The 26,426-nt window shown below is 41.4% G+C and overlaps 1 protein-coding gene across 4 annotated transcripts in view; it reads right to left on the reverse strand.

Annotated features, from left to right (window-relative positions):
* LRRC8C (leucine rich repeat containing 8 VRAC subunit C) overlaps positions 1-26,426 on the reverse strand; it is an 84,674-nt gene that overhangs the window by 14,743 nt on the left and 43,505 nt on the right. For 2 of the 4 annotated variants that reach the window (XM_025417725.3, XM_049111711.1), the window contains exon 2: positions 22,102-22,243. In XM_025417725.3, the coding sequence (XP_025273510.1) occupies positions 22,102-22,239 (138 nt within the window). In that variant the 5' untranslated portion in view covers positions 22,240-22,243. Of the gene's footprint in view, positions 1-19,165; positions 19,371-22,101; positions 22,244-26,426 lie in introns of those variants that run through there. The other 2 variants (XM_025417726.3, XM_049111712.1) reach the window with 1 other exon arrangement.

The following is a 26,426-nucleotide window of genomic DNA, read 5'->3' on the forward strand; positions in this document are numbered from 1 at the left end:
CAGAGAGAGTCTGAGACATAGGCAGAGGGAGAAGCAGGCTTCCCTGTGGGGAGCCCGATGCAGGACTTGATCCCAGAACCCTGGGATCATGACCTGGGCCAAAGGCAGATTCTCAACCACTGAGCCACCCAGGTGCCTCATTAGGTGTCTCTTTTATGAATTTTTTAAAAATCCAAACTAATCATCTCTTTCTTTTTACAGTGAATTTAATCTATTACATTATTTTGTTCACTCATATTTGGATATTTACTGGTGTGTGGATTTCTGTATTTTTTTAATATATCCTTTTCCTTCCTTCTTCCTGCCTTCTGCTGCACTGATAACATTTTCCACACCTCCTATCTCCCACCCCGCCTCACTTGGTTAGTAACGTCTAGAAAGAGGCTACCTATAATTTCTTAAAACACAGGCGTTTAAAGTTTTCAGCATTGTTACCCTGCTCCAAGCATGTTTGAACTACCCACTAACCATCTCATTTTGTTGTTCTTGGGGTTTGTTGTAGTTTTCTTCTCTGAAACACACATTAAAAAAAAAAAAAAAGAAATAAAGACGTACAGTTGGTTGAGCTTATTTATAGATTTAGCAAATCATGCCCTCACCAGTTTTCTTACTTCCTGCATCTTTTCTCTGGGTTCATTTTCCTTTTGGTTGAAGTATATCCCTAATAATTCTTTTACCAAGGGTTTGTGGATAGGAAGCTCATATCCCTTGTGCATCTGAACACGTTTCTATTGCTTTCTATCTTGAATAATAGTTTAGAAAGTTATAAAATCCGCTGTTGACAGCCATTTCCCTTCAGCATTTTAGAATACTATCCTGTCTTCCTCTGGCCTCTATTTTCACTGCTGGGAAGCCTGCTGTCACCTCGAGTTTGTCCTCTAGTAGGCAATCTATCTTTCTCTATGGAAGCTCTCAAGATTTTGTCTTTAATCCCAGATCTTCTACAATTTCACTGTAATTTTGAATGGATGTAGATTAATCCTGCTCAGTATCTGTAACTAAGGACTCAACTTTATTTAATTTTGGAACATTCAGCAAAATTTCTTTAAATATTGCCTCCACACTTGCTCCATCATTTCTTCCATTTTTCTTCCTGTAATTCCTATTAGACATACGTTAGAGCCTCTCAATCGATCACCCACGGGTGTATGTGTGCTTTCTAATCCTCACCTCTCTCTGTGCTTGGCTCTGGGACTCTTACCTAATTCATTACTTCTTTTGCAGCTGAGCATAGTCTTATTTTTCATATTTTTAAATTCAGTGACTTTTTTATTTCCAAAGTTTCTAAATTTTTTTAAAAGATGTTATTCATGACAGACAAAGAGAAAGAGGCAGAGACATAGGCAGAGAGTAGGACTCGATCCCAGGACCCTGGGATCATGATCTGAGCCAAAGGTAGATTCTCAACCACTGAGCCACTCAACCATCCAAATGTTTGTTTTTTTTTAATTTTTATTTATTTATGATAGTCACACAGAGAGAGAGAGAGAGAGGCAGAGACACAGGCAGAGGGAGAAGCAGGCTCCATGCACCGGGAGCCCGACGTGGGACTCGATCCCGGGTCTCCAGGATCGCGCCCTGGGCCAAAGGCAGGCGCCAAAGCGCTGCGCCACCCAGGGATCCCCCATCCAAATGTTTTATATCCACTTGCTCTCTTGTCATATCTATCCATTTTTAAATATCCTATCCTTATCTCTTTGACCACTGTATGTATATTTATTTGAACTTCATTATATGTTTCAAAATGCAGTTTCACTCAAGTGAATCAGTGTTCCAACGGGCAAATTTTGTTGAGAGCCTTCTCAGCATTGTTCTCTTCCTGTGCTCTGGGGGGTAGGCTGGTTCTGAGATGGAGATTGTCTCCCACCATCCCTAGTGCACTCTTGTGGTTTCCTGCACCCAACCCCCAGCCCCCCCAGCCTCCCACTGGCCCTTATCGTGGTATCCTGCTGTTCCAGCCCTATGTCAGGGTCTCACAGATCCGGGTGGGAAAGAGCAGGCGGGCTGGCTTAGCTCCTGCTTAGAAGGCACGATTTCCTCAGAAGCACCAGCCCACCATCCAGTTACTTGTCATTCTTTTCAGCTTCCTTTCAGGAGCGGGGGCCCTTTGGCTTCCAACAGTGACCAGGCTCTTATCTTGTTTTGTGCATTTTTAGCTCCCCTTACTGGCAGGAACTGAGCCCCTGGCTGCTACTGCCTGCTTTTGGCTAACAGCCGGCAGTTGCTTTGGCCCCACTCATTTTCCATTCCTGTCCTGTTTTTGAGTCCATGTATGCATTTTAAAAATCTCTTTTTATGCTTTATCATGGCTATGTACATTGAGCAGAGGGAGTGTTTTGAAGTATTAACACTTGCTTTGGTATCTTTTCCAGAAGAATGTGTGAGTGTGTGTATTTTATTATAAAAATTTAGTCTCAGGATGAACATTATGAAGAATCAGCATCACTTGGGTAGTGCCAAACAAGATACACCTGTCATGCCAAATTCCTCTCCCCAACAAAAAAAAGGCTGAATGTCTTTATACATCTCCCAACAACAGCATATGAGATACGTATTTTCTCACCTCCTCAACAATTAAGTCCATTACTCTTTTTCTATATATTAGAACACCAAAATTATTTCTTAGTTTAGACTTTGAGTCATAGTTATGACTATATTATAACTGAAAAAAGTGAGAAAATTTGCTGCATATGATAAAATGGCAGGTGTCATTCCAATATGCTAACTTGTGATCCAAGCACATTCTTTAGATTGTGGTTGATCCTTTAAAGAGATCGTGCTTTTTTATTTCTTTTTTTTTTTTTAAGATTTTATTTATTTATTCATGAGAGACACACAGAGAAAGGCAGAGACACAGGCAGAGGGAGAAGCAGGCTCCATGCAGGGAGCCCAATGGAGGACTCGATCCCAGGACCCCAGGATCATGAGCTGAGCCAAAGGCAGACGCTCAACCACTGAGCCACCCAGGTGTCCCTAAAGAGATTGTGCTTGCACTTGGTTATGGCCTAGTTACAAACAGGTAGACAGCAGGTACAAAAAGGTAGATGGGCCAATATAAAGGTGATTAACCTTATCCTCTTCCACCCCACAGATTCACATAACAGCTGATTCCAAAGGGTTCTATCCTCCCTGCAGCTAACCATCCAGATTTGCCCCCAATCTGAAGATCAAAAGAATCTCTCCAAACCCAAGAATGACCTAGCAAGAAACAGATCCTAAAAACCTATCCCCCAGGGCTTGTTCAGAGATACTAAGGATAGAGTAGTATTCATTTTATCAACTAAAACTTCTTGAATATCTTACTCTATGCTAAGCATCGTAGGAAAATCAAGGAGGCATAACCAAGGGTTGCTGTTCTAAAAGCACTTCCAACTCTACTGGAGAGACACAAAGAGCCATAAGAAAAGCCAAACAGGGGAGCACACAAGGCACTATAAACGCCAAGTGAAGGGTGTGGTAAGTTGAGTTACCAAGCTTAGAGTGGGCAGGGGAGGCTTCTTGGGGTTGGAGCACCTTCATTTAGACTCTGAAGCTACTGGCTTGAATAGGTTATGGGAGGGTAAGGTCAGAACCTCAAGGTTCCAGAGGCAGGGACACAGGGCTACACTTGGGAAGAGCAAGAGAAAAGATGCCAGAGATCGAGTGTGGCTCTTCCTCTCTGAGGTACACTCATTTCTCCTGGGAGGAGGGATAGAGATGCAAGGGAAGGAAGTTAATTTTCATGTCTCTAAGTTATCAGTTAATGAACGAACTCACTCTCCCAGAAACAAGGTGCTAGAAGATAAAGCACCTACTCTCAAGAGACAGCATTTGCCTCCAGCAGTGACAGGATTCATTCCGAAAATGCAGAGTTGTTTCAGGGCTAACCCCCGGAAATACCTTAAGTACAAACAAATCTTGATAAGAAAGAAAAAGAACTGAAAAAGGTAGAAAGGTGGTTTTAAAGGGGGTGACCATCTAAATGCTTTCATTCTCAGCAAATGTCTGATTCACACGTGTTGCTGTTCTCCGAGGCCAGTGTGCGCGGATTGGGGGGCAGGGACCACTGGAGCACAAACACAGACATCCCCAAGCACCACACACAGCATCCCTCTCATCAGCACAAGCCAGCGCCTGTCTCAAGGGGAAGTGGGAACACAGGCTGCGAGGGTGTGGGGTTCCCTGACTGCCACATGCATGGCGCCTGACTTCTCCTAAAGGATGGTGCTTAAAACTTACATGATGGGGGCGCCTGGGGGGCTCAGTCGGTTAAACATCTGCCTTCAGCTCAGGTCGTGATCCCAGGGTCCTGTGACTGAGCCCCCACATCTGGCTCCCTGCTCAGCGGGGAGTCTGCTTCTCCCTCTGCCCCTCCCCACTGCTTGTTCTCTCTCTGTCAAATAAGTAAATACAATATCCAAAAACAAACAAACAAACAAACAAACCCAAACTTATATGATGGACAGGGAACATACTGTGTACGGAGGAAGGGTATAGCCAGAGAGTAAAAAAGAGAGTCATCTGTACATGACTAAAACCCAGGCATCAAGCACATCTTCTAGAGTTAAGCATTATCAGAAATCTCTGTGCTTGAGAGAATAAAATGCCGTTAGTCTGGTAGAAGAATTAAACACTGAAAAAGTTACAGCATAGTTTCCCAAGTCATTACTATACAGGAGGAGGATTAAGGCGAAGCAGAACTGCAACAGTCTTTTAAGCCCTGGTGTGCCCCCTATCACAGCACCTAAGGAAACACGGCATCATTGCTCATCATTTTACCTCCTAGACCAGGAAGCTTTTTAAAAGTGGCCTCATCCTACTAACCCTGCCCGGCAGGAAATAGCTTTGCAATAAATATGAGGTGGATAAACAAACACATTTTCCCACCCAGGGAAGCAAACCACAACAATGGCAAGTGCACAATTTTATAAAATCAGATGCCAGTGAACATCTGGAAATATTTGGCTTCTCGCTACCTTCCTCTGAGATGAACCAATTCGTTTCACACACATCTTCCAAATTGCCCAGTGATGTCTGCCTACTGATTCCTAAAGCCCGAGCTTAGTGCTTACTCTTAGGCACCATCTATTTATTCCTAAATTAAAAGGAAACCAGCACATCTGCTTTAGGATCATGTCTACATTTGACACTTCCCTTAATAAAGGTGATTCCTCTATCACTGTAAATACAAACACACTGACTTTTCGAGGGTAAGGATGACTACACACACTATAAATGTTATTTTATAATTATTCATTTTTAGAGTGCGCACCTGCATGCGTTTGTGAGTACATGTCTGTGTGTGGGGGCGAGGCGGGGGTGCAGAGGGAGAGGGAGAGAGAATCCTAAGCAGGCTCCAGAGTCAGTGCGAGACCCAACTAAAGGTTTGATCTCACCATCCTGAGATCATGACCCAAGGCGAAATCCAGAATTGGTCACTTAACTGACTGAGCCACCCAGGCACCCCAAATGTTAATTTTTTTAACCTCTGGTTAGCTTGAGGCTTTCCAGACATCAAGGATGCTCTCATTTCCTGTAACTTAGCATTATCTACATTGTGTTTTCTTCTCCTTTGGAGGCCAGCTGCTCCAGGACACAAAAGGAATTAGAAGAAAAGAAATTTTAAATAAGGCAGTGGAACTGATTCAAAACTGTTTTCATTTTGCTTCATGGCATTTTTCCATAAGCCAAGTGGACTAGTGAATTATTTGATTCATGGCAATTTAAGATTTAAGTGGAAAGCATTTCAAAGTCAAAAACCATGTGAGAAAATTTAGTGGATATAAAAAAACTATGGTTAAACATTAGGAACCGACAGCTAATGATTCATAATAGAGACAGTTTGTTTCAGTTGCCTAAGGAATTTAAAATATTTATAATTATGCTCTTGAAATAATGAAGGGAAAGCTCTTTTTGAAGCAATTTCCAGGCACTAAAATCTTGTTCTGTACTCAACTGACTTATCCCTGGACATCCTGCAGTTCACCGATAAATCTGTGAACGGGAGTAAGATGAAAGAAATTGGTGGCGTCCAAAGAGGAACATAGCTCCTCTGGACTAGCTAGACCATGTACAAGCCCCACAAAGATGCATAATTCTAAACAAGGCAAGCACACAAACATGCAAACAAAAAACTGTACCGAAAGGATTTTTTAAAAAAATGATTAATTTTAGAAATTTACTCTAATAATCAAAGAATAAATTGCTACAGCACTCAGCAAGCCAAAGAATGAAACCAAGGCTGTGGTCAATCTTACGTGAAGGAAAAGCTAGTACGTCTCTAAGAGAGAATACCTGTACCTGTTGAGACACTGCAGAAGGCTTGCAGGTAAGGCAAGACTCAGGGCAATTCTTAGTCACTTAGGTTCGTTGGATGGTAGGACATCCTCATGCTCTTTGGAGGCTAACCTATCTGGACTCCAGAAATATCATGAATTTGTATAAGAAAGTTTCCACACATTCCAGGCAAACAGGTCTTTTACCACATAGGGTCAATTTCAGTTACAGATCTTTCTCTGACTCGTCTAGATGGTTGAACCCTGGGCAGAACCCAGGACTCTTCTTTGTTCCCCCTTCCTTCTCTCTAGAAGAAATAGCGCTAATGGTAGCATTAAAGGAAAAGTGGTGAACCCAGGTGCTCATAAGGTGTGAAGGCTCTGGGTTCAAGTGGCAGGAGCTCTCAAGATTAGTTTGTCAGGCCTCTCTCATTAGAGCTTCCCTCAGGAGTCACCACTTTGAAGTCTCTTTTCTATCTTGAAGCTGGTGTGATATGATGGGTCTGGAGCTGCCTTTCTCTTGGAAATGGACCATGTCCTAGGAGGGCCTGGGGAGGATGGCTCACACAAGCTCTCCCCCTGGCTTTAGGGTGAATTAGCAATCTCCTCTTCCCCTCCCCCACTCTCCCTTTCCCCTCGGTCTCTTCCTTGCCTGAGTGTCCCCTTTCTCACTCTGGGTAGGCAGAGATTAAAGTGCAGGGAAAGAGGATAAGCCAGCTTCTTGAGGTGCCCCCATCCCCTTCTTGTCCAGATCACACAGCCTTCAGTGCTTAGGCAAAGGAAGGCCTTGTGACTTACCTGATGTCTGGCTTAGCTCACCAGGAGATGGACAGAGTGACTTTGGGGCCAGAGCTGAGCTTTCATCAAATATTCTTTTGCCTGGTTTTGTCCTCTACCCAGGTCTTGTAAGGCCCTCTGGGAGAAGGAAGAACTGAGCATTTGGTCCTTTATCTTAGACCTTTCTCAACCTGTTTACCAGAGAACCTGACTAATCACACTTAGGGCTTTAAGGAAATGCACCATATGAAGACATTTGAAGTCTATCGTTAAAGAGACTAAAAAGAATACATTTCTATTTTACCACCACTTTTTTCACAATAAACTGTAAAAAGGAAATGATGCCTATCCTGCTCATTTAATAAGACTGAGACTCAGAAAAGCAATGTGTTTTACCTAAAAATCTATGAAAGAGTTCATGTTTTCTGTTTGAAGTTTGGAGGAAGGATTTAATTTTTCTCTTTGAATTTACTTGATGTAGTTGAAATTATAAAAATCAACCCAGGTTTTGCATCTCCAGTAAGCATATGAGGTTTCTTACAAGGTAAAATGATGATGTAATTGATGGCCTGTTTATTAGACAAAAGACTTGTGGTTGATGGTGCAGAATTTCTAAAAATATAAAATTAAGTGACTAACCAATACAATCATGCACAAAAGTGAGTCAGAAGAGATCCAGAAGATCTCTACATTTTCTCATCATGCATTAAGCATTTTTGAGTCCAATGATCTAGCACCTACATTTTATTTTTTTCTTCCTCTTTTAGAAAATTATTTTATTTTTTAAAGATTTATTTATTTATTTATTTGAGAGAGAGAGCACATACAAGCAGGGGAGGGCTGAGGGAGAGGAGAGAGAGAATCCCAAGTAGAGTCTGAGTTAAGTGAGCAGCCCTGATGCAGGACTCGATCCCACAACCCTGAGATCATGACCTAAGCCGAAACCAAGAGCCAGTCACTCACCCAGCTAGCCACCCAGCTGTCCCTTAAACTAAGTTTTTATTTTAATTCCAGTTAACATACAATGTTCTATTAATCTCAGGTGTATAATATAGTGATTCAACAATTCCACATATCACCACAGCATCTACATTTTAAAAGTTAACATCAACATCCCAAAACATAAGCTAACATTTTGAACTTAAAGTTTCAGAGCCTTAGCTTTAGGCATCTGTGCAAAGAATCACCCCAGCTCTTAAGGACTAATATACTTTGAGGAGGGGAAAAAAAAAAAAAGGGCTAATATACTTTGAGGAGGGAGACATCAGCTTAATTTTAAAATAGCTGCCCCCAATATTGCCAGTTAGCATAGTTTACTTCTTAGGAAACCTAATCTTTAGAACTTGCCATTACATGATGAAAAGTCACTATGAATATTTAAAAGCCTTTATTCTTTAGGAAGAAAAAGTGCTGTTACATCAAAAAAACCCTAAGAGTCTTTATTTGCTAGAATCTTCCAAGTGCATATACATTAAATTTTATTTTGCTTTACAAATCTTATTGTTCGTAACACACCATAAACTTTCTTCTCTTAGGAATATAATTTAAATTGTATAAAAAATATTGACAAACTTGATTTCCCCACATAGTCTTAACTGTTCTTCCTCCTTTGTAGTCATTGCAATAAATGGTCATTGAAATATGAACACACACGCATGGATACACACACACACACACATACACACTGGAGCAATTATCTTGCATTTTAGAAGGGTGTATATGAACATTTATATTTACAACAGTGTAAACATCTTCATAGGCAAGACCAAGTTTTGTGTTGTCAGAACTTAGCATGTAACATAGCATATAAAATAAAATGGTATGATGAATGAATACGTAACTTTGCCTCTCCAATTATTCCTTAAGCTCCTTTGGGGCAGAGATAAAGCCTTAATTATTTTGTTTTCCCTATAATACTTAACTTAGTCCTGGTCACCTGGTCAACATTCAATAAATACTGTACTTTAATTTTTATTTCTATATTGGATGGGAACTTGTACTAAATCACCTCTAAATTCTCTGACACTTCTGAAATTCTGGTATTTTTATTTTTTAAGAAATTTAATTGGTATAGGACCACAAACTTCAGAGAATAGAATAAACCAATATTATGAACGTATCACCACTACTCAAGAAGTATTAAATTTCAAGTTAATTTTTAAAAATCCCTGCAAAACTAAAATATACTAAAGAGATAATGAACATTAAAAAAGCCCGCAAAAGTCCATTTGAAAATTGGTTGTTTAGAATGAAGAAACCATTTTCCCACAAAACAACATGGGGTTTATAGACTCTTAGGAAAGCTCATAAAATCCAACCCCTGGGTACAAAGTCAAGTATTAATACTGTTATAGAACTTAATCATTGCCCATAATATGGTTTACTTTGGGATGCTGGCACTATACTTCTCTGCACAACATCTGAATAAATGGGCAACTGTCTGGATAAGAAAGACCTGGTTTTTACCATGGCTGTCAGTTACAATTTTATTATAAAACAACCACATATGGCCAAAACATAACATAATTTCAGTTCTGTAAAATATATTCTACTGGTCTCACCCAACTGCTTCTATAACTTGCTCTGCTGAGGTGTCTCAATTTCTGGAAGTTTCTTTGCTATAAGAAGAGTATGGAATTTTTTCTATACAAATTTTGGCTCTAGTTTTCTAGCACACGACGGCACATAACCATATATAAGTCAGGGTGTGTTGGTCTCTCCCTAGCACATTATTGCAATACATTCTCAAAGGATTTTTTTTTCCCCAAGTCTGTTGCTAAACATAGGGCCTATCTCACTTCTTTGTCACTGGGCTTATGCTAATTATCCTAAGAATGATGCTTCCCCCATGCTTACCCAGTTCTAGAAGTGTGTTTAATCTCTGACACTACTAAAGGAAGATTATTTGCCATTGGCTGCCTTTTCTACTTTTGGGGGAAGATCTCATTTTTATTAGCTCATCAGTTACCCACACAAAGCTTTCCTCCCTCAATTTATGATTCAGTTTTAAGCTGCATGTTCATATAAGTGTTTTTATTAAGACAGACACTGGGGATCCCTGGGTGGCGCAGCGGTTTAGCGCCTGCCTTTGGCCCAGAGCGCGATCCTGGAGACCTGGGATCAAATCCCACATCGGGCTCCTGGTGCATGGAGCCTGCTTCTCCCTCTGCCTATGTCTCTGCGCCCCTCTCTCTCTCTCTCTCTCTGTGTGACTATCATAAATAAATAAAAAAACTTTAAAAAAAAAAAAAAGACAAACACTGAACTCTTAGAGCTGCTGAAGCATATTAATGCATCCACTCAACATATTTCTTGAGTGCGTGTTAAGTCTAAGACATGCAGGTGGGCACAAAGATGAATCAGACGTGCATCCTGCCTCTTAGTAACGTCAGTACTTGTGGGAGCAATGAGACATGCTCTTGACATTTTCTGCAACACACTCTGTCTCAAGTGTCAACAAAGGGTCACGCTAACTGCTTTAGCAGTTCATATGGTCCTAGGTTCTGAACCCTACAGAATTAAATTCTTTGTCTTAACTCTCATGAGTCAGACTTAAATCTGAAAGCTTAAATCTAAGACCTCTGATATTTGTGGGAGCACCGTGCTCCAGGGCACTAGTGGTGATGCTCAATTTAGGTTAGTACTAATGTCAAGCCTGACGAAGAGGATGTAAACAAGAAAAACTGCAAGGGGCCACACTCCTTGTGCTCCCTTTGGACCTGGCACCCTATCCTCTTGGGTTTTCTTTGCTGGCATTCTCTGCCTCTAGATACTCACATCTCTTCCTCTACCAGTTCCTTTAATTCTATTCAAATGTCACCTTTTCAGAGAGAACTTCCTTGACCACCCTACTTAGAGTAGGACACTTGTCGCTCTCTCCCCTTACATGGCTTTACTTTTCACAAAGCACTTATATTGAATGTTATATTTTAAATTGTTTTTTTTTTTTTATCAGGGACTTGTCTTTTTTTTTATCACTCTGACCTCACTGCTTAGACTATTTATTACACATGGAGAACAAAGGAACATTGTTTGTATGACACATGGATTCCTGGGCCATTCACTTCTAGAAGGGCATCTCTGAAGAGAGAAAACTCACTACTTCACATGACATTTTCAGAAAGTTCTTGACTTTTTGAGAGTCTGGGTTTATACTGACCCAAAACCTTCTTTCCTAAAACTCGTGTTATCGGTTCTATTTGATGTTCTGGGACATGTGAACTAAGTTTAAGTCATTTCAACTTTCCACATGGCAGCCTTTCAAGTATCTGCTCTCTACTCTCACATCCCAGCCAATCTTCTCACCTATAGGCTCAGCATACCTCCCACCAGGCCACAGACAGGGGTTGTGGATTTCTCTCTCTTGTACTGGCCGCAGTCTCTTAAGTTATGGTGTGAGAGATACTCACAAATGGATATATTCTCTCTGTGATTCAAAGGTTTTGGCCCTTTTCCGTAGCTGTTAGAAGCTCACTGTTCCTTACTTAGCACATGGCAAAAATGGCCTCATCTACTCTTCCTTGCTCACTCACCTCTTCATTCCACAGAACAAATGCTGCTGAGCACTTACACCTACACCTGCCCGATACTACTCTTGATCCTGGGTATATAGGATAAATCTGATATGAGGTATGGCCTTATGGAGTTTTTTTTTTTTTTTAATTTTTATTTATTTATGATAGTCACAGAGAAAGAGAGAGACAGAGACAGAGACAGAGACACAGACAGAGGGAGAAGCAGGCTCCATGCACTGGGAGCCCGATGTGGGATTCGATCCTGGGTCTCCAGGATCGCACCCTGGGCCAAAGGCAGGCGCCAAACTGCTGCGCCACCCAGGGATCCCCCTTATGGAGTTTATAATACTTAGAAGTTATTCTTCCAGCTAAATTTTTGCTTCTGAAACAAAAGGATGAGAAATCTTACAGCTAATGATTCTGCTTATGAAATTTAGAGTTAAGAAATTTCTATCTTGTAAAAAAAAAAAAAGAAAGAAATTGCCAGCTTGCGAAATACAACAGAAATGTTTGCACGGAGATTTGGAAGTTTACAACTGAAAAAAAGGATGAGATTGAAATGGAGCACTTGACATATATTCTATAAAGAATATTTGAATAAATCAGTTCATATAGTGGGGGGGGGTATGTATGTGTGCGTGTGAGTGTGGTAGGGAGAGGTTAATCTCAAGGGCATAAAGTTGAATTATCCATATTCCTCAGTGCATAATATATTATCATTCCTGCAATACCCCTTCCTTCCTCCTTCCCTTGCTCTTCTGCCCCCTCCATCTCTTTCTTTCCTTTTATCCCTTTATGCATTCTATTCCCCACCACCACAAGTGAGCACTTGTCATATAAATTTTGGTATGAGTTTATCAAATTTCTTGAAAAATCAGATTGGAATTTTATTAATATTGCTTTTAATTCATAAAATAATTTGTGGGGCTGGGTCTCTTCGTATTCTGTGCTAAGAACATATACCTTTCCATTAATTCAAATTGTCCTATATGTCATTTACTAGACATTTTAAAGTTTTCGGTGAAGTTCCTGTGTTTACCAGTTCTAATTGGTATGAATCTTCTAGTTGGGAGTGTTTTATTATGTATTTTTAAAAGTGAGCACAAAACAATACTGGGTTAATTTTTTAAAACTATACAAAGGCTAGATGTTCCAAAACAGTAGAAATTATAAAATAAACATAACAAAAATGCAAGCATTTAAAAGGAAGACAGTATTGTAGAGGGAGAAGGAGTAGCACCTTTTATATTAAACAGAAGACTCCAGATAAAACCTAGAAACCTACTAAACTTACAATTAAAATGTAGTCCCAGTATTAGCTGAATCTTTATCTCAGGGCCCCTGTGTGGATAAGAGGACCCATATGTTGTCAGTGTCCTCAGTGAAATGTGAAGGAGGGGACTTTAAGAGGAACCAAGTGGGGGCAGAGGAGGACTAGTGTGTCTGTTTGGCTGATAAGATTAGAGGACTGGAAAGGGTCTCCAGTGCAGGGCAGTGATTAGAAACACAAGATCATGCCCTCCATATCAGAGCAAACCTATTTGACAGAGACCTTTAAGCACAGGTCTTGGTGACTTATAACCCAGGATCAACGAGAGAGACTAAATACATGGTATATTTCATTTGCTTCTTATAGGAACACACACACACACACACAGTCTCTCAGTGCTGTGTTATTTGTGGGAAAAGATATGTTATTAAACAATCAATAGGTAACATGATCATAACAATCCATAATGGTGAGATGAAAGGAAATGTTCCTCATTTACTAACTGGCATTGGATGGCACCAGATGATTTAAAAAAGCATTTAGATTCACACCCATTTAAACCTAAGAGGATGAGGATGAAAGGCACTTATATATTATTCTCATGGCCAAGAATTCATGGTACATTAAATTGTCAAGGTGATAGATGACAAGAGTAAAGTTCTAGGGAAGATCAAAAGTATCAAAACCATGATAACAAGAAAGTCCTCACTGAGGCATATTTTAGTTAAATGCAACGGGGACTTGGAAAGTGTTACCCTTACGGCATCCACCACCATCCTATGGAAATGGGAAAAGTTGCTCTTTAAAGTTATTTTCATCATCAGATGATTTCTGTTTTATACTCCTCAAAGGCCCAAAGTAGACTGGTGACATGAGGGTACATAGAAACTTTATAAAACATATCTTAGATGAAGGCTTCATTTTAAGTCTACTCACTAGGGTCATCTGCCCTTTCATCAGGATTCGGAGTTTCACCTAAAACAATAGGCTAGGGATCCCTGGGTGGCGCAGCAGTTTAGCGCCTGCCTTTGGCCCAGGGTGCGATCCTGGAGACCCGGGATCGAATCCCACGTCGGGCTCCCGGTGCATGGAGCCTGCTTCTCCCTCTGCCTGTGTCTCTGCCTCCCGCCCCCTCTCTGTGACTTTCATAAATAAATAAATAAATAAAAATACACTAAAAAAAAAATAGGCTAATTAATCTAAGTAAGAATTTCTGAGTCTCTATCTCTAAATTCAAATTTGACAAAAGAAAAAGATCTGCTAGAAATCCAGACACTATGTGACAGAGGGTAGGGGAAGGAGACAGAAACCAGAATTCAGGGCACATTATCAAAAATGAACTTCTCGGGGATCCCTGGGTGGCTCAGTGGTTTAGCGCCTGCCTTGGGCTCAGGTGTGATCCTGGAGACCCGGGATCAAGTCCCACGTCAGGCTCCCTGTATGGGGCCTGCTTCTCCCTCTGCCTGTGTTTCTGCCTCTTTCTCTCAGTGTCTCTCATGAATAAATAAATAAAATCTTAAAAAAAAAAAAAAAGAAAGAAAGAACTTCTCTGGAATCCTTCAAGAGTCTCTAATTTTTATCACCTGTACTTTCCAGTGAACTGCCTCGGAGCCTCTTCATTTGTAGGCCATCTGCCATGGAGCCGACACCGATGGCTCTAACTCAGAGAAGCAAAAGTTACCTTCAGCGTGTACCCCAAATCAAGGTGGGGGGCCGACTCTGACCAACAAGCTCAGGTGTACCAAACTCCTCTCCAGTGTGACCCTGCTGGCCAGACTGCTCCTTGGTGATTGGGTCAAGTCCCTAAGGATTTTTTTTTTTTTTTTTTTTAGGTGCTTTCAAGTCATTGAAATTATTCTCTTGGCTTTCTTTTCTTTCCTAATTCAGAAAGCAGGAAATGTCTTTCTTGTGTAACAGTCACAAAGCAGTCCCCTTGGACTTCCAGGGGGCTTGTTTCTTCCAGTTCCTGTTTCTGGTTTCTAACTACTAACTCTATATTTGGTAACAGCCTGCCTGTGGGCTGTTTGGGATTTGGTCATAATAAGATAACCTGGAGTTGCTGAGCAGAGATCTAAAGCAATCTTATTTTTCCAGGAAGCAATGTGTTGACCTTTCAGGATTTGTTCCATTTTATTGAGTGTGTTGAGTTTTGAATAGTGTTGTTTATAGCACAAAGTTGGGTGTTTACACTACTGGTCCTTAAGGCTGTATGACTGTACAGGAATAGGACACATAGAGTCTCCTGGTTTATAAGGACTTTGCATTTGCTTCTCATGTGGACTGATGTAATCTAAGGAATGCTTTTTATACATGATCTTATTGCACGGCAGCCTTGAAAATAGCTACTTGCTTGGAAATGGTCAAATATTTGTCAGAAGAGTAAGACCAGCATGTTGACTGTAATCCTTTTACATCAGAGCAAAAAAGTGAACACTGAGAACAATGGGTCAATAGGTAATGACTTCCTCCTTTCCCTGGGATTTTCAAAATGTATGGTGTTAAACCTATGTAAACACAATATATTTTTTACAGATTCTACTTATTTATTTTAAAGAGAGAGAGAGAGAGTGTGTGTGTCTGTGTGTGTGCGCGCACACACAACGGAGAGGCAGGGAGGGAGAGGGAGAGAGAATCCCAAGCAGATTCCATGCTGAGCTCAGAACTGAGTGGGGCTTGATCCCACGACCAACCTTGAGATCAAGACCTGAGATGAAACCAAGAGCCAGACGCTCAACTGACTGAACCACCCAGGCACCCCTGAATACAATATTTTCGGAATAAATGATCGTCTTTTATTTGTCATTGGAAAAAGCCATTTTGCAAAGAGTCAAAAAGTCATTGGACTACTATTTTACCACCACTGAATGCTCTTGTAACCCTTCCTTATGTAGATTTTGCTTTGTCATGTTTTTGAACCATAAGAGTAACTTGTTTTATAAATAAGACCAGAAATAATGATCACATTTTCATTTTACAAAAGGAAACCAAAGGCATAAAAACCTATTTTATGATGTGATTTTAATGATTATGTACTTAAACTATTGCCTTGGAATTGGGAAAGCAATTTAGCTTCACAGAGAAGCTTTTGTTTATGAAATTATCAATCGTTAATCCATTTCAGAGGATTATATCAGAACTAAAATAAGAGGGCACCTGGATGGCTTGGTGGTTGAGTGTCTGCCTTTGGCTCAGGTTGTGATCCTGGGGTCCTGGGATTGAGTCCCACATCAGGCTCCCCAAGGGAACCTACTTTTCCTTCTGCCTATGTCTCTGCCTCTCTGTATCTCTCATGAATAAATAAAATCTTTACAAAAAGAACTAAAATAAGAGCTCAAATTCTCTCCCTAAGGAACATTACTTTCATTTGTGATATGGGTATATGGGATGTTTTTACTCTCCTAATTAATTTATACCATATTTTATTTCTTGTTTCTTTAATGTTGATTATAGGTTGAAAGTTTTTTTTTTTTTTTATGGCAGATGTATAGTGAATAATCTTTTAGAAAATCTAAGATGTAATTCAGGAATTCATTCTTTTTCTAACTATTTTCCCTTTCAGTCATTTTGCACTTATTTTTATACTTGAGATCCTGTTTCACAAGCCAATATTTGGCCATATGATTGTGCAATTTTAATGCTTCCATACTGTTCCAAAGCAGTGTGCACAAGGGTGAAAGACCCATGCTGAGATCTAAACATCCATTGCATTCCTTTTGGCTTTGGGACAAGTTACCTACCTTTTGGATGAAAATTCTCATCCAAAATATGGGACTAATCTACCTAAAGTACATGGAGATTCTAGGATAGGTTCCCTTATCAGGGTTACTCAATGGAAATGTTATTACTACTCTGGATAAGACAAGTCTGCTGTGTGGGAATGAGCTACCCATTGCAGGATGCCCCCTAAAAATGCCACTGGTACCTATTGATGAGGGCTTTGTGAAATGATCATATTATGTCTTCTGTTTGTGCTTTTTCCTTTAACATACATATACAAAACATACGAATGTACTACATATATATATATCTACTGAACCATATATATAATATAATATATATTATATACAGATATAATATATACATATTAGTTCTGTATATTCATTCTTTGATACTTAGCTCAATTTTCATCTCAAGCCCCTAACTTCCAGCAGCTGAGATGACACCATATTCAATGCTCTCGAAGTCTACTGCGATTAAGGTGCTTACACATGAATGGTACCTCTTATGGATTTCTATGGTCTTTAGACTATCAGCAATCTGAGGGCAGGGGTTGTACCGTATTCCTCTTTCAGTGTCTAGCAGCCCACACAATGCCTGACATATCGTAGATACTTAGGAATGTCTGTTGAATCAAATGGTCTACTCCCTATGAATTCTGAGCTTGGAAGCCTTCATATTCTGATGCAATCTTCCTTTGAGGCATTCCACATTGTTTAGAGCCTTGACATCTCAGACTATACTCCCTGTATTCTAGTTAACTGAGGTCTTTTTTTCTTTTTAAGATTTTATTTGTATCAGAGAGACAGACAAAGAGCAGTGGGGAGGGGCAGAGGGAGAGAGAGAGAGAAGCCGATTCCCTGCTGAGCAGGAAGCCTGCTGCAGGGCTCCATTCCAGGACCCGGGGATCACAGCTTGAGCCAAAGGCAGATGCCGAGCCGAGCCGACTGAGCCACCCACGTGCCCTGAGGTCTGTCTTCTTTTAAAAGCCGTGAGGATGAAACAGGCCTATGTGTGAAGGACCCAGGTCAGGTCACTATCTGAAGCGTAGTAGTGCGCTGGGCAGGGTGCTCTGTGGGGAGCACCAGGAGCTAGTGCACAGCAGAGAGGCATGACAGGGCTGTGCTCCAGGAAGATGATCCTGACCATGGCACAGAAGAGATGATCAACTCATGCTTGAACTTATTAAACTCATGCACTCGTACCTTCTGAACTCACTGTGGGCACATTTCTTAAATGATGTTCATTATAGACATTTTCATAGGTTCATGCTCTTGTTCCAAGTGAACTACTAGTTCTTACAGACACTCTGTGCAGTTTCTCTTTTCTGCGTTTCCTCGTGCCATGGGTACGCGAATGAGAAAAACGATTCCCACCCTCCATAAGCAGGTCCTGTGGTGGTCTGGGCGCCATGACATGGTGATAAAGTAAACCAGATGCAGCGTCCTCCTGTCTATGTCACCTCCCTCTCTACTTCTCAAACCAGCCATTCTAAAATATTTGCCCTCTCTTTGAGGACCCTGCGCTATGCCTCCTTTGTTGCCACATCCTGCCACCTCTCTTGCCCTCCCACGCTCCCCACAGATGTGTCACTTTCTACCTCACAGAAGCCATAAGACATAAACTGTCATCCTATCTGTGCCTCTCCTGCCCCTCCCCCCAATAAAATGCATCTATAGCCGTCATTCCCAATCTGGGGGAAGACGCTCTCTCTTTCCCAAATTGAGGGTTATCCTGCCACCTGCATCCTGGATCCATCGCCCCCTTCTTCATGAAGATTAACCATCCTTCTTCACCTACCCTGAATGCCTTGGTCTTATATCCAACTGCTGACTTAACAGGTCTACTTGGATATCTAGTTATGCTCAAAAAAAACTTTTTCCAGTAGCTCAGGCCTAAAAATCTTATAGTCACGATTTCTTTTTTCCCCCCTCATATATCACATTCAATCTTTCAGCCAATCTGGGTGCTTTTCCTTCAAAATAGATCCAGAACCACAGCTTCCATCCTGGTGCAAGCAAGCCATCTGATCTGTGTCTTGCCTAGATCACTACATTGGCCTTCTAAAGAATCTGCCTGCTTCCATCCTTGCCCCCTACACTGTATTCTTAACAACTAGAGTGGTCTCGTTGCAACACAAGTCAGATAATGACAACCTTCTGCTTGAACCCCCAAACATGTCCCGTTCCACTCAGAGCAAAGCTCGAAGCTTTCCAGGCCCTACGTGATCCACAGCTGTTGCTTCTCAGGCCCTATTCTTCTACCCTGCCCCTCACTCGTTCTGCTCTAGCTCATCGACTTCCTGGCTCTTCCTCCAGCATGCCAGGGACACCCCCCCACACACACACAGGCCTGTAATGTCACCAGAGTCTTTCTAGGTTCATATCAACATCCAGATTTTATGATTATCCTAACGTTCATCTGGCACCAGAATCACTTAGAATGATCCCGGATTAAAGTCACAGCTTGCAAGCAAAGTGGCATCAGCCTTTTTCTACCTTAGGAGGAACCTTCGTCACTGGCTGTCTATGGTCCACACCCCACCCAGGACCTTGGCTCTCTGCGAGCCCCTCCTCCCCAGATCATCTCAGAAACCAGGAAAGGAATCCACTGGAGGTGGAGTCTGCACTTACCTTGGCTTAAAAGCCTTATGCTCAAAGAGACTAAGATCTGTTGTAACTCAATAGATACACTTTTCGTGTGTCAAGGGACATGTCCAATTATAGGTGTCACCACAATCACGGAAGTCCCGCAGTGTGGCTTCCTCCCAGGCATTTATCATTCTTCCAGGCCAGATGCAGTTGACCCAACAGCAGTCATTTATACCATCAGCAGTGTTGCCTAGTAACACAGCTAACATTCTACTTTTATCAGGTCTCCAGGGAAACAGAACTAGAAAGTTGAGAAAGTCAAATGTCAAATTCTCCTGGAGAAGAGGAAGGAATCTGTGAACACTGTCCACACATCTCTTGCTTTTGCTGTTCCCTCTACCAGGGAGGCTCCTCCCTAGACATCTGCATGGCCTGCTCCCACACTTCCTTCAATTCCTTCATCAAAAATCACCTTCTCAATGAAGGCTTCCTATTTGAGAACTGCAAACTCCTAACATCACCTGCTGAGACCAGCCTCATATGCTCTATTTTCTTTTCCATTGTCCTTATTACCTTCTAATACATGGAATTCCATGAACTGATTTTTCTTAGTTGGCTTACCCACAGAATTTAAACTCCATAAGGCGGGGATATTTGTCTTTGACTCTTTCCTCCTGCGGTGATGATTCTTAGCACCTAGGACAGTACCTGAGACCCAGTAGTTTTCTTCAACAACCATTTGTTTTATTTGCTAATGGATGTATGTCCTTCCTCTCTTCACTGGCATCCTTTTTTGGGGGTGGAGGAAGGGAAAATGTTTTCAGTCTACAGATAAAAGCAGCATGGGGTTAGAAATTAAGAGCAGAGATTTTGGGGCCAAACTGCCTGGGTCTCAGGAAGTGTTTTGCCATTCACCCTGGAGGTTTCCTTAAGCTCTCTGTGCCTTTGTTACCTCCCTGGAAATGGGGGATAATAATAGTCCCACATCTTACAGTTGCCATGAGGATGAAATGAGTTAAAATATGTCTGAAGTATTCAGAAGAGTACCTGACAGTTAGGAAGCACTATGTGTTAGCTATTATTGAAATCAATTATTATTTTTAGAGAAGGAGAGAGGGGGGTGGTCAGGAGGGGGAAGGGCAGAGGCAGAGGTAGAAAGAGAATCCTCTTTTTAAATTTTATTTATTTTTATTTTATTTAAATTCAACTTGCCAACATATAGTATAACATCAGTGCTCATCTAATCGTGTGCCCCGCTTAACGTGGGAGAGAGAATCCTAAGCAGGCTCCTTGCCCAGCATAGAGCCCAATGCAGGGCTTGATCTCATGACTCTGAGATTATGACCTGAGGCAAAATCAAGAGTTGGATGCTTAGCCAACTGAGCCACCCAGACACCCCTTTCTTCCAAGTTTATCTTTCCCTCAGCTGATCTACCTGAAAGTCACATCTACCCCATAGTCTTTAATTTCCATTTGCTTTTCCAACCACTCAAACTATGTTTCTGAAAGAGCTAAACATGCTACTTTTCTCTCCTTAGTCCATGGGTTAGTTGTATGGCTGCCATCATTGATCACCCCTGCCTTTGACTTCTGAGCTCCTCCTCTCTCTTGGTTTCGACCTATCTGTGTGGCTGCTCCTTCTCAATCTCCTGCAAAGGCACCCCTGTTTCCTTTGTTCATGCTGTGGTACTCCTGACATCATCTCACCTGTCACATTCTCCTTGGTGAGTCCATTCACAGGCATGGCTTCAATTCTACACTGATGATACCCAATGACTGCCAGTCCTACTGACAGTTTTCTAAAGATATCATGTTCTTCCCCACAGCCATTAGAACTTTATTTCTCCTTTCTGGCACTTTTGCCACCCCTAGCTCCCTCCCCCTGACTATAGTTGGTTCTCTAAGTTTTTGTTTTTGTTTTTTTTAGATTGTATTCATTCACTTGAGAGAGAGTGAGAGTAAGCACAGACGGAGAGGAAGAAGCAGACTTCCTACTGAGCAGGGAGCCCGATGTGGGGCTTGATCCTAGGACCCTGGGATCATGACCTGAGCTGATGGTACCCTGGTTCTCCAAGTTGTAATACAACCATCCCCTTTCCTTTATTCCCCAAGCCCAGTATTCACCTCTGCATGCCCTTAGTGCTTTAGGTTTATCTCTATCATAATATAACACTTGATTGCTGGTTTATTTAGTTTCACCCAAGTAATGAAATATCTATCTATATCTATCTATATCTGTATCTATCTATCCTCAAAGTATAGTGCCTGGCACATAGCAGGTATGCAAAATGTATCTGGATTCAATATATGAATATACAGCATCTATATAGAATAAATTTTGATTGGGTTACATACATTGTAATTCAGAATAAACATGGAGGGAGGCAACTAGGTGGCTCAGTCAAGCGTCTGACTCGATTTTGGCTCAGGTCACAATCTCAGGGTCATTAGACTGAGCCCTCTCTTGGATTCCATGCTCAGCCCCTACTCAGCTTGAGATTCTCTCTCTCCCTCTCCCTCTGCCTCTCCCCCCACTCATGTACACACATAGGTGTGCAATCTCTCTCTCTAAAATCAATCAATCAATCATTGAGTAAAATAACATCTCATCAAAATGTTAGTTCTTTTGGAAAATTCTATCAGGCATTAGTATAAGGTAAAGAAAAGAAGGTTCCCTTTTGGCAATATAAATCACACTGTGGCTGTCACATGCTATATTTTATTATAAAGCCAACTTTGAAAGACGAGGGATTCCCTCTGATGTTAGTGTTACTTGGCTACAGTCACCTGCTGTCTGGGCTCAGGGAGTTCAGTACAATAAGTGTGTTGGCCTCCCTGCTGTGACCGTAAACATCGTAGGCAAGGCAAGAAGGGCAACTAGAACTCAGTGGCTAAAAATCCCCCTGCCAGCTCTTTGTAAAGGGTCTGACAGCTTAGTACCTTGCTCCGGCTTCATTCGACCGAGTCCAGGCACCTACCTGGAGCGTACATCCAAACACACCGATCATCAGCATCGCCACCGAGAGGTAGTCGGTGAACACATCCCACCACGGTTTCAGCACGCGGAAGGCAGGCTGCTGCTCAGAGAACTGCCGGAATTCTGTTACCGGAATCATGTTTCTAAGAAAGGAAAGGTGGTGAATTAATTTATCTGCATGCACAACACACTGCGTTAACAGCCTTTGTATTTATTTATTTTATTTTATATATTTTTAAAGATTTTATTTATTTATTCATGAGACACAGAGAGAGAGAGAGGCAGAGACACAGGCAGAGGGAGAAGCAGGCCCCACAACACAGGGAGCCTGACGTGGGACTCGATCCCGGGTCTCCAGGCCCAGCCCCTGGGCCGAAGGCGGCGCTAAACCACTGGGCCACCCGGGCTGCCCCGTTAACAGCCTTTGCAATGCTGCTGCAGCCCAGGAGAAACAGTCTGGACTAGCCCAGGAGTTGTTGTGGCCCGAGTGCTTTGTTGGCCAGAACCAGTGGTGAGTGCTTTCCACAGGGAGGAGGCAAGTCCTTTCCCTGGCTACCATTCCCTAAGTGGGTTCCCTTTGGCTCCCCGGGAACCGCAGAGACCAGGGCCAGGGCAGGGCATTATTTCTTGGGCTCTCCCGTCACCTCAACAGACTACAAAGATGCTAGAGAGAATAGAGTCCAACCCTTGAAATGCTTCTGTCATTTACCTTCCTGTCCTGGTGGCAGCTTTAAACTATTTTAAATGTAATCTCAGCATTGGCTTGTGTCAACTACTGGTCTCTCTGTGAGGTAACAGCGCTTGCTCCCGGGAAGGCAGATGACTTTGCCACATAGTCCTGGTCTCCTGAGAAGGAAGACCTCCGAGGTGGTGGTTGCCATAGGGGGTGGGGGTGCTTTGCAAAGGACCTCATTTTTTCTTGCCTCCCCTGTTGTTATCCCTGTGCTTTTGGCTTGATCTCTTTTCTCTATTTTCTGTATTCCTCATATTTCACCATGAACCTCAAATTCATCCTGATTTTCTCCTCTGAGAAATCCGTTGTCCCTGGAAATGTCCACCTCCACCGAAATAACAGGAGGTAAATGATTAAGATGCACCGGAGGCTCTGGGGAAGGGGAGAAAGAGACACATGCTCTTCTGGTCTGTGTTGTACTTTCTCCCGGCTCAGGCCCACTGCCTTTACTGTGATCTGGGACTTGAAGTTCATCGCCCCGCTACTGTGAGAAGGAATGTTCTTTTCTTATCTTATGGCAGCCAATGTGGGACAAAGAGAAAATTTCTCTCCCTTTTGCCACCTTGAGATCCAATAATCTAGCTCTCTGCATCTGTCCTTGTTAGTCCTAAGTAAAGAGCAAGGGCAAGGCTACATTTGCTGCTTATTCTCCCAAGCTCTGTTTGGGTCATGGATCTTTCCTTCCCGAATCCTGAATTAAGGGCTGTACAATCAATAGCCCAAAGCAAAGCAAAGCCTCTTTTGTTGACTTCACTGGTGGTTATCTTTGGAAACCATTATAACATTATCCATTCTGTCCTGTTGCTTTAGCCGACTTCCTTAAGCAGAGATTTGTCTTCTTTGTGGTTTGTTCCCTTAACACAATGTTGAAAATTTCAACAGCCCAGTGCCACTCTCACCTATGACCTACTGACTGGACGTCTGTGCAGCATTTGATATGGTTTTTTTTTTAATGATTTTCTCATTTTATCAAAACACAACTCTCCTTACTCCATTCTGTTACTATCACTAGGCTGGAAGCTTCTTGAAGGAAGAACCTGTATGTTATGCACGTGTGTTCTCAAAACATATGCTGCTAGCAAGTCACACAAGCTAAATAAAGAACTTTGCAGATTCCTAGCATCCTTGACATTTCACACTAGTTCAAAGTTTGATTTCCTGATACTTCATGGTCTCTTTGCTTCTCAGTGAATCACTACAACCTCACTGCCCCAAGTATTCCCTAGTCCCAATGGTTGAAATGGCGGTCGCAGTGGCTCTAACTCCTCTTAACCTCCAAGCTCTGCTTCAGAAGCTACTGTCTTACTATTATTATTATTATTATTATTATTATTATTATTTAAAAGATTTTATTTATTCATGAGAGAGAGAGAGAGAGAGCAAGCAGGGGGAGGAGCAGAGGTAGATGGACAGCAGACTCAGTAGACTCTGGAGCGCGTTGTAGGGCTTGATTCCACGACCCTGGGATCATGACCTGAGCCAAAACGAAGAGTTGGATGCATAACTAGTTGAGCCACCCAGGCACCCCACTACTGTCTTATCCTGTGTTGCATCCCCATCACTTACCACTGTGCCTGGCAAACAGGAGGAAGCCCTAAACAACTGTTGCTGAACACGTGAATGAGTGAATTCAGATGCTTATTCATGGAGCATTGCTCCTCCATATCAAATCTGGGGCAGCCCTAACCAGCTGCACAGTCAGTGCTAACAAGGACTGTACCTGTGCTCTAGTCTACATTTTTTAAAAGATTTTATTTATTTATTCATGAGACACACAGAGAGAGAGAGAGAGAGAGAGAGAGAGGCAGAGACACCGGCAGAGGGAGAGGCAGGCTCCCTTCAAGGAGATCAATGGAGGACTCGATCCCAGGACCCCAGGATCATGAGCTGAGCCAAAGGCATATGCTTAACCACTGAGCCACCCAGGCGCCCCTCTAGTCTACATTCTTGATGGATTTCTTAGTTGTTTCTTTCATGGTAAGTTCCTGTACACCTTGGAGGCAAATGGGCTCATTCTTTAAAGTGAAGAACAATTTCAGGAATAAAATGCACCAGCATAGAGCAGTGGTTTTCAATTTTTTTCATCTCAGGACCCCTTCATGCTCTAGTATTAAGAAGGACCTCAAGGAACATCTTTTACGTGGATCACACTACTCAATATTTACCATATTAGAAATTAAAGCCAAGAAAATTTAAAATCAATATATTAACTAACAAAAATAAGCCCATTACATGTTAAATTGTATTATGAAAAATAACTCCAGTCTTAAAAAAAATGAGAATAATGGTATTGTTTTACACTTTTGTAAATCTCTTTAACCTCTGTTTAATGGAAGATAGCTGGATTCTCATATCTGCTTCTGCATTTAATCTGCTGCAATATGTTATTTTGATAGAAATTTATGAATCAAATAGATATGTAGTTGGAAAATAGAGGAGTATCTTAACAGCCTTTTCATATAATTGTGGTTATTAATTTTTGATAATATATCAAACTGACTTGGTTAGCTGAATTATAGAATCTGAAGACTATGTCAATGAACTTTTTAAAATTCATGATATTAAAACTCATTCATCTATCTTGCACTTCAAATAGATCTTTTACCCACACATGGTTTGTAACATCATACATTGGTCATCAAGAAAATACTGGACCACTGAGTTAAGCAGATCTCCCAAATGTTAACAAATTATATTTAAAAAATCACATTCATTTATACCATCACTGCTTCCATGAGAAAAGTTTTAAGGAATGGGAATTTTTCCAAAATTCTAATCACTACTTGAAAGTTTGATTTTCATTTCTGGCAGCAAATAGTATCAGTGGCTTTTCTTGAAGCATTAGACTCACTTCATTCATTTTGAGAAAATAACTTCCACATGCTATAGTCCAAAAAATCAGTTGTTTTAGTCAAGTAAAAATGGTGTAATATGATAAAGTAGCTAATTCAACTTTCATCTCAAATAAGAACTTTTCCTTGAAACAACCATTGTACTGTGAAATGTAGCAGAAATGTTGTATGTATGTAATTTTCTCCATCATACAGTGCATTAATACAATATGTAGTCAAGGGTTGTGAATTTTAAAAACAATTTTTATTGGGTCGATAAGGACATTAAATGAAACTAGCATTTTTTTCAAGTTGTCAGTGTATGCCAATGAAGAATATATTCACCACAGTACAGTCTGATATCTCTATCTTGATTCATGCTAAGATGCCTTACCCACCATCGCTTTTGCACCATAAGAGAAAAAGGCAAAGAAAAATCTTAGCCTTGAAAAATAGTTTTGACTTTGCAGACTCCTTAAAAAGGTTTAGGCCACCAGGGTTCTATGAACCACACTTTGAGGAGCACTGAGGTAAAGGCTCACTGTTTTCTTTATCTGCAGCTCTTGTTAAAAAAGCAAACCCTGGGCACTTAGAATAAGCAATGTTCTCTGAGCCCTTGGCCTAGTTGTCTTCACAGGCATTAGTCTCTTAATATGGAAAATAAAGAGAAACTAAGGAATCTAAGAAACTTAAATATTATGCACTGCCTCCTAATTCTGGCACAGCCTAATTAAGACGGGTTGTTAGAAGACATACAAATGG

This window comes from Canis lupus, chromosome 6 (genome assembly GCF_003254725.2).
Source record: "Canis lupus dingo isolate Sandy chromosome 6, ASM325472v2, whole genome shotgun sequence".
NCBI lineage: Eukaryota > Metazoa > Chordata > Mammalia > Carnivora > Canidae > Canis > Canis lupus.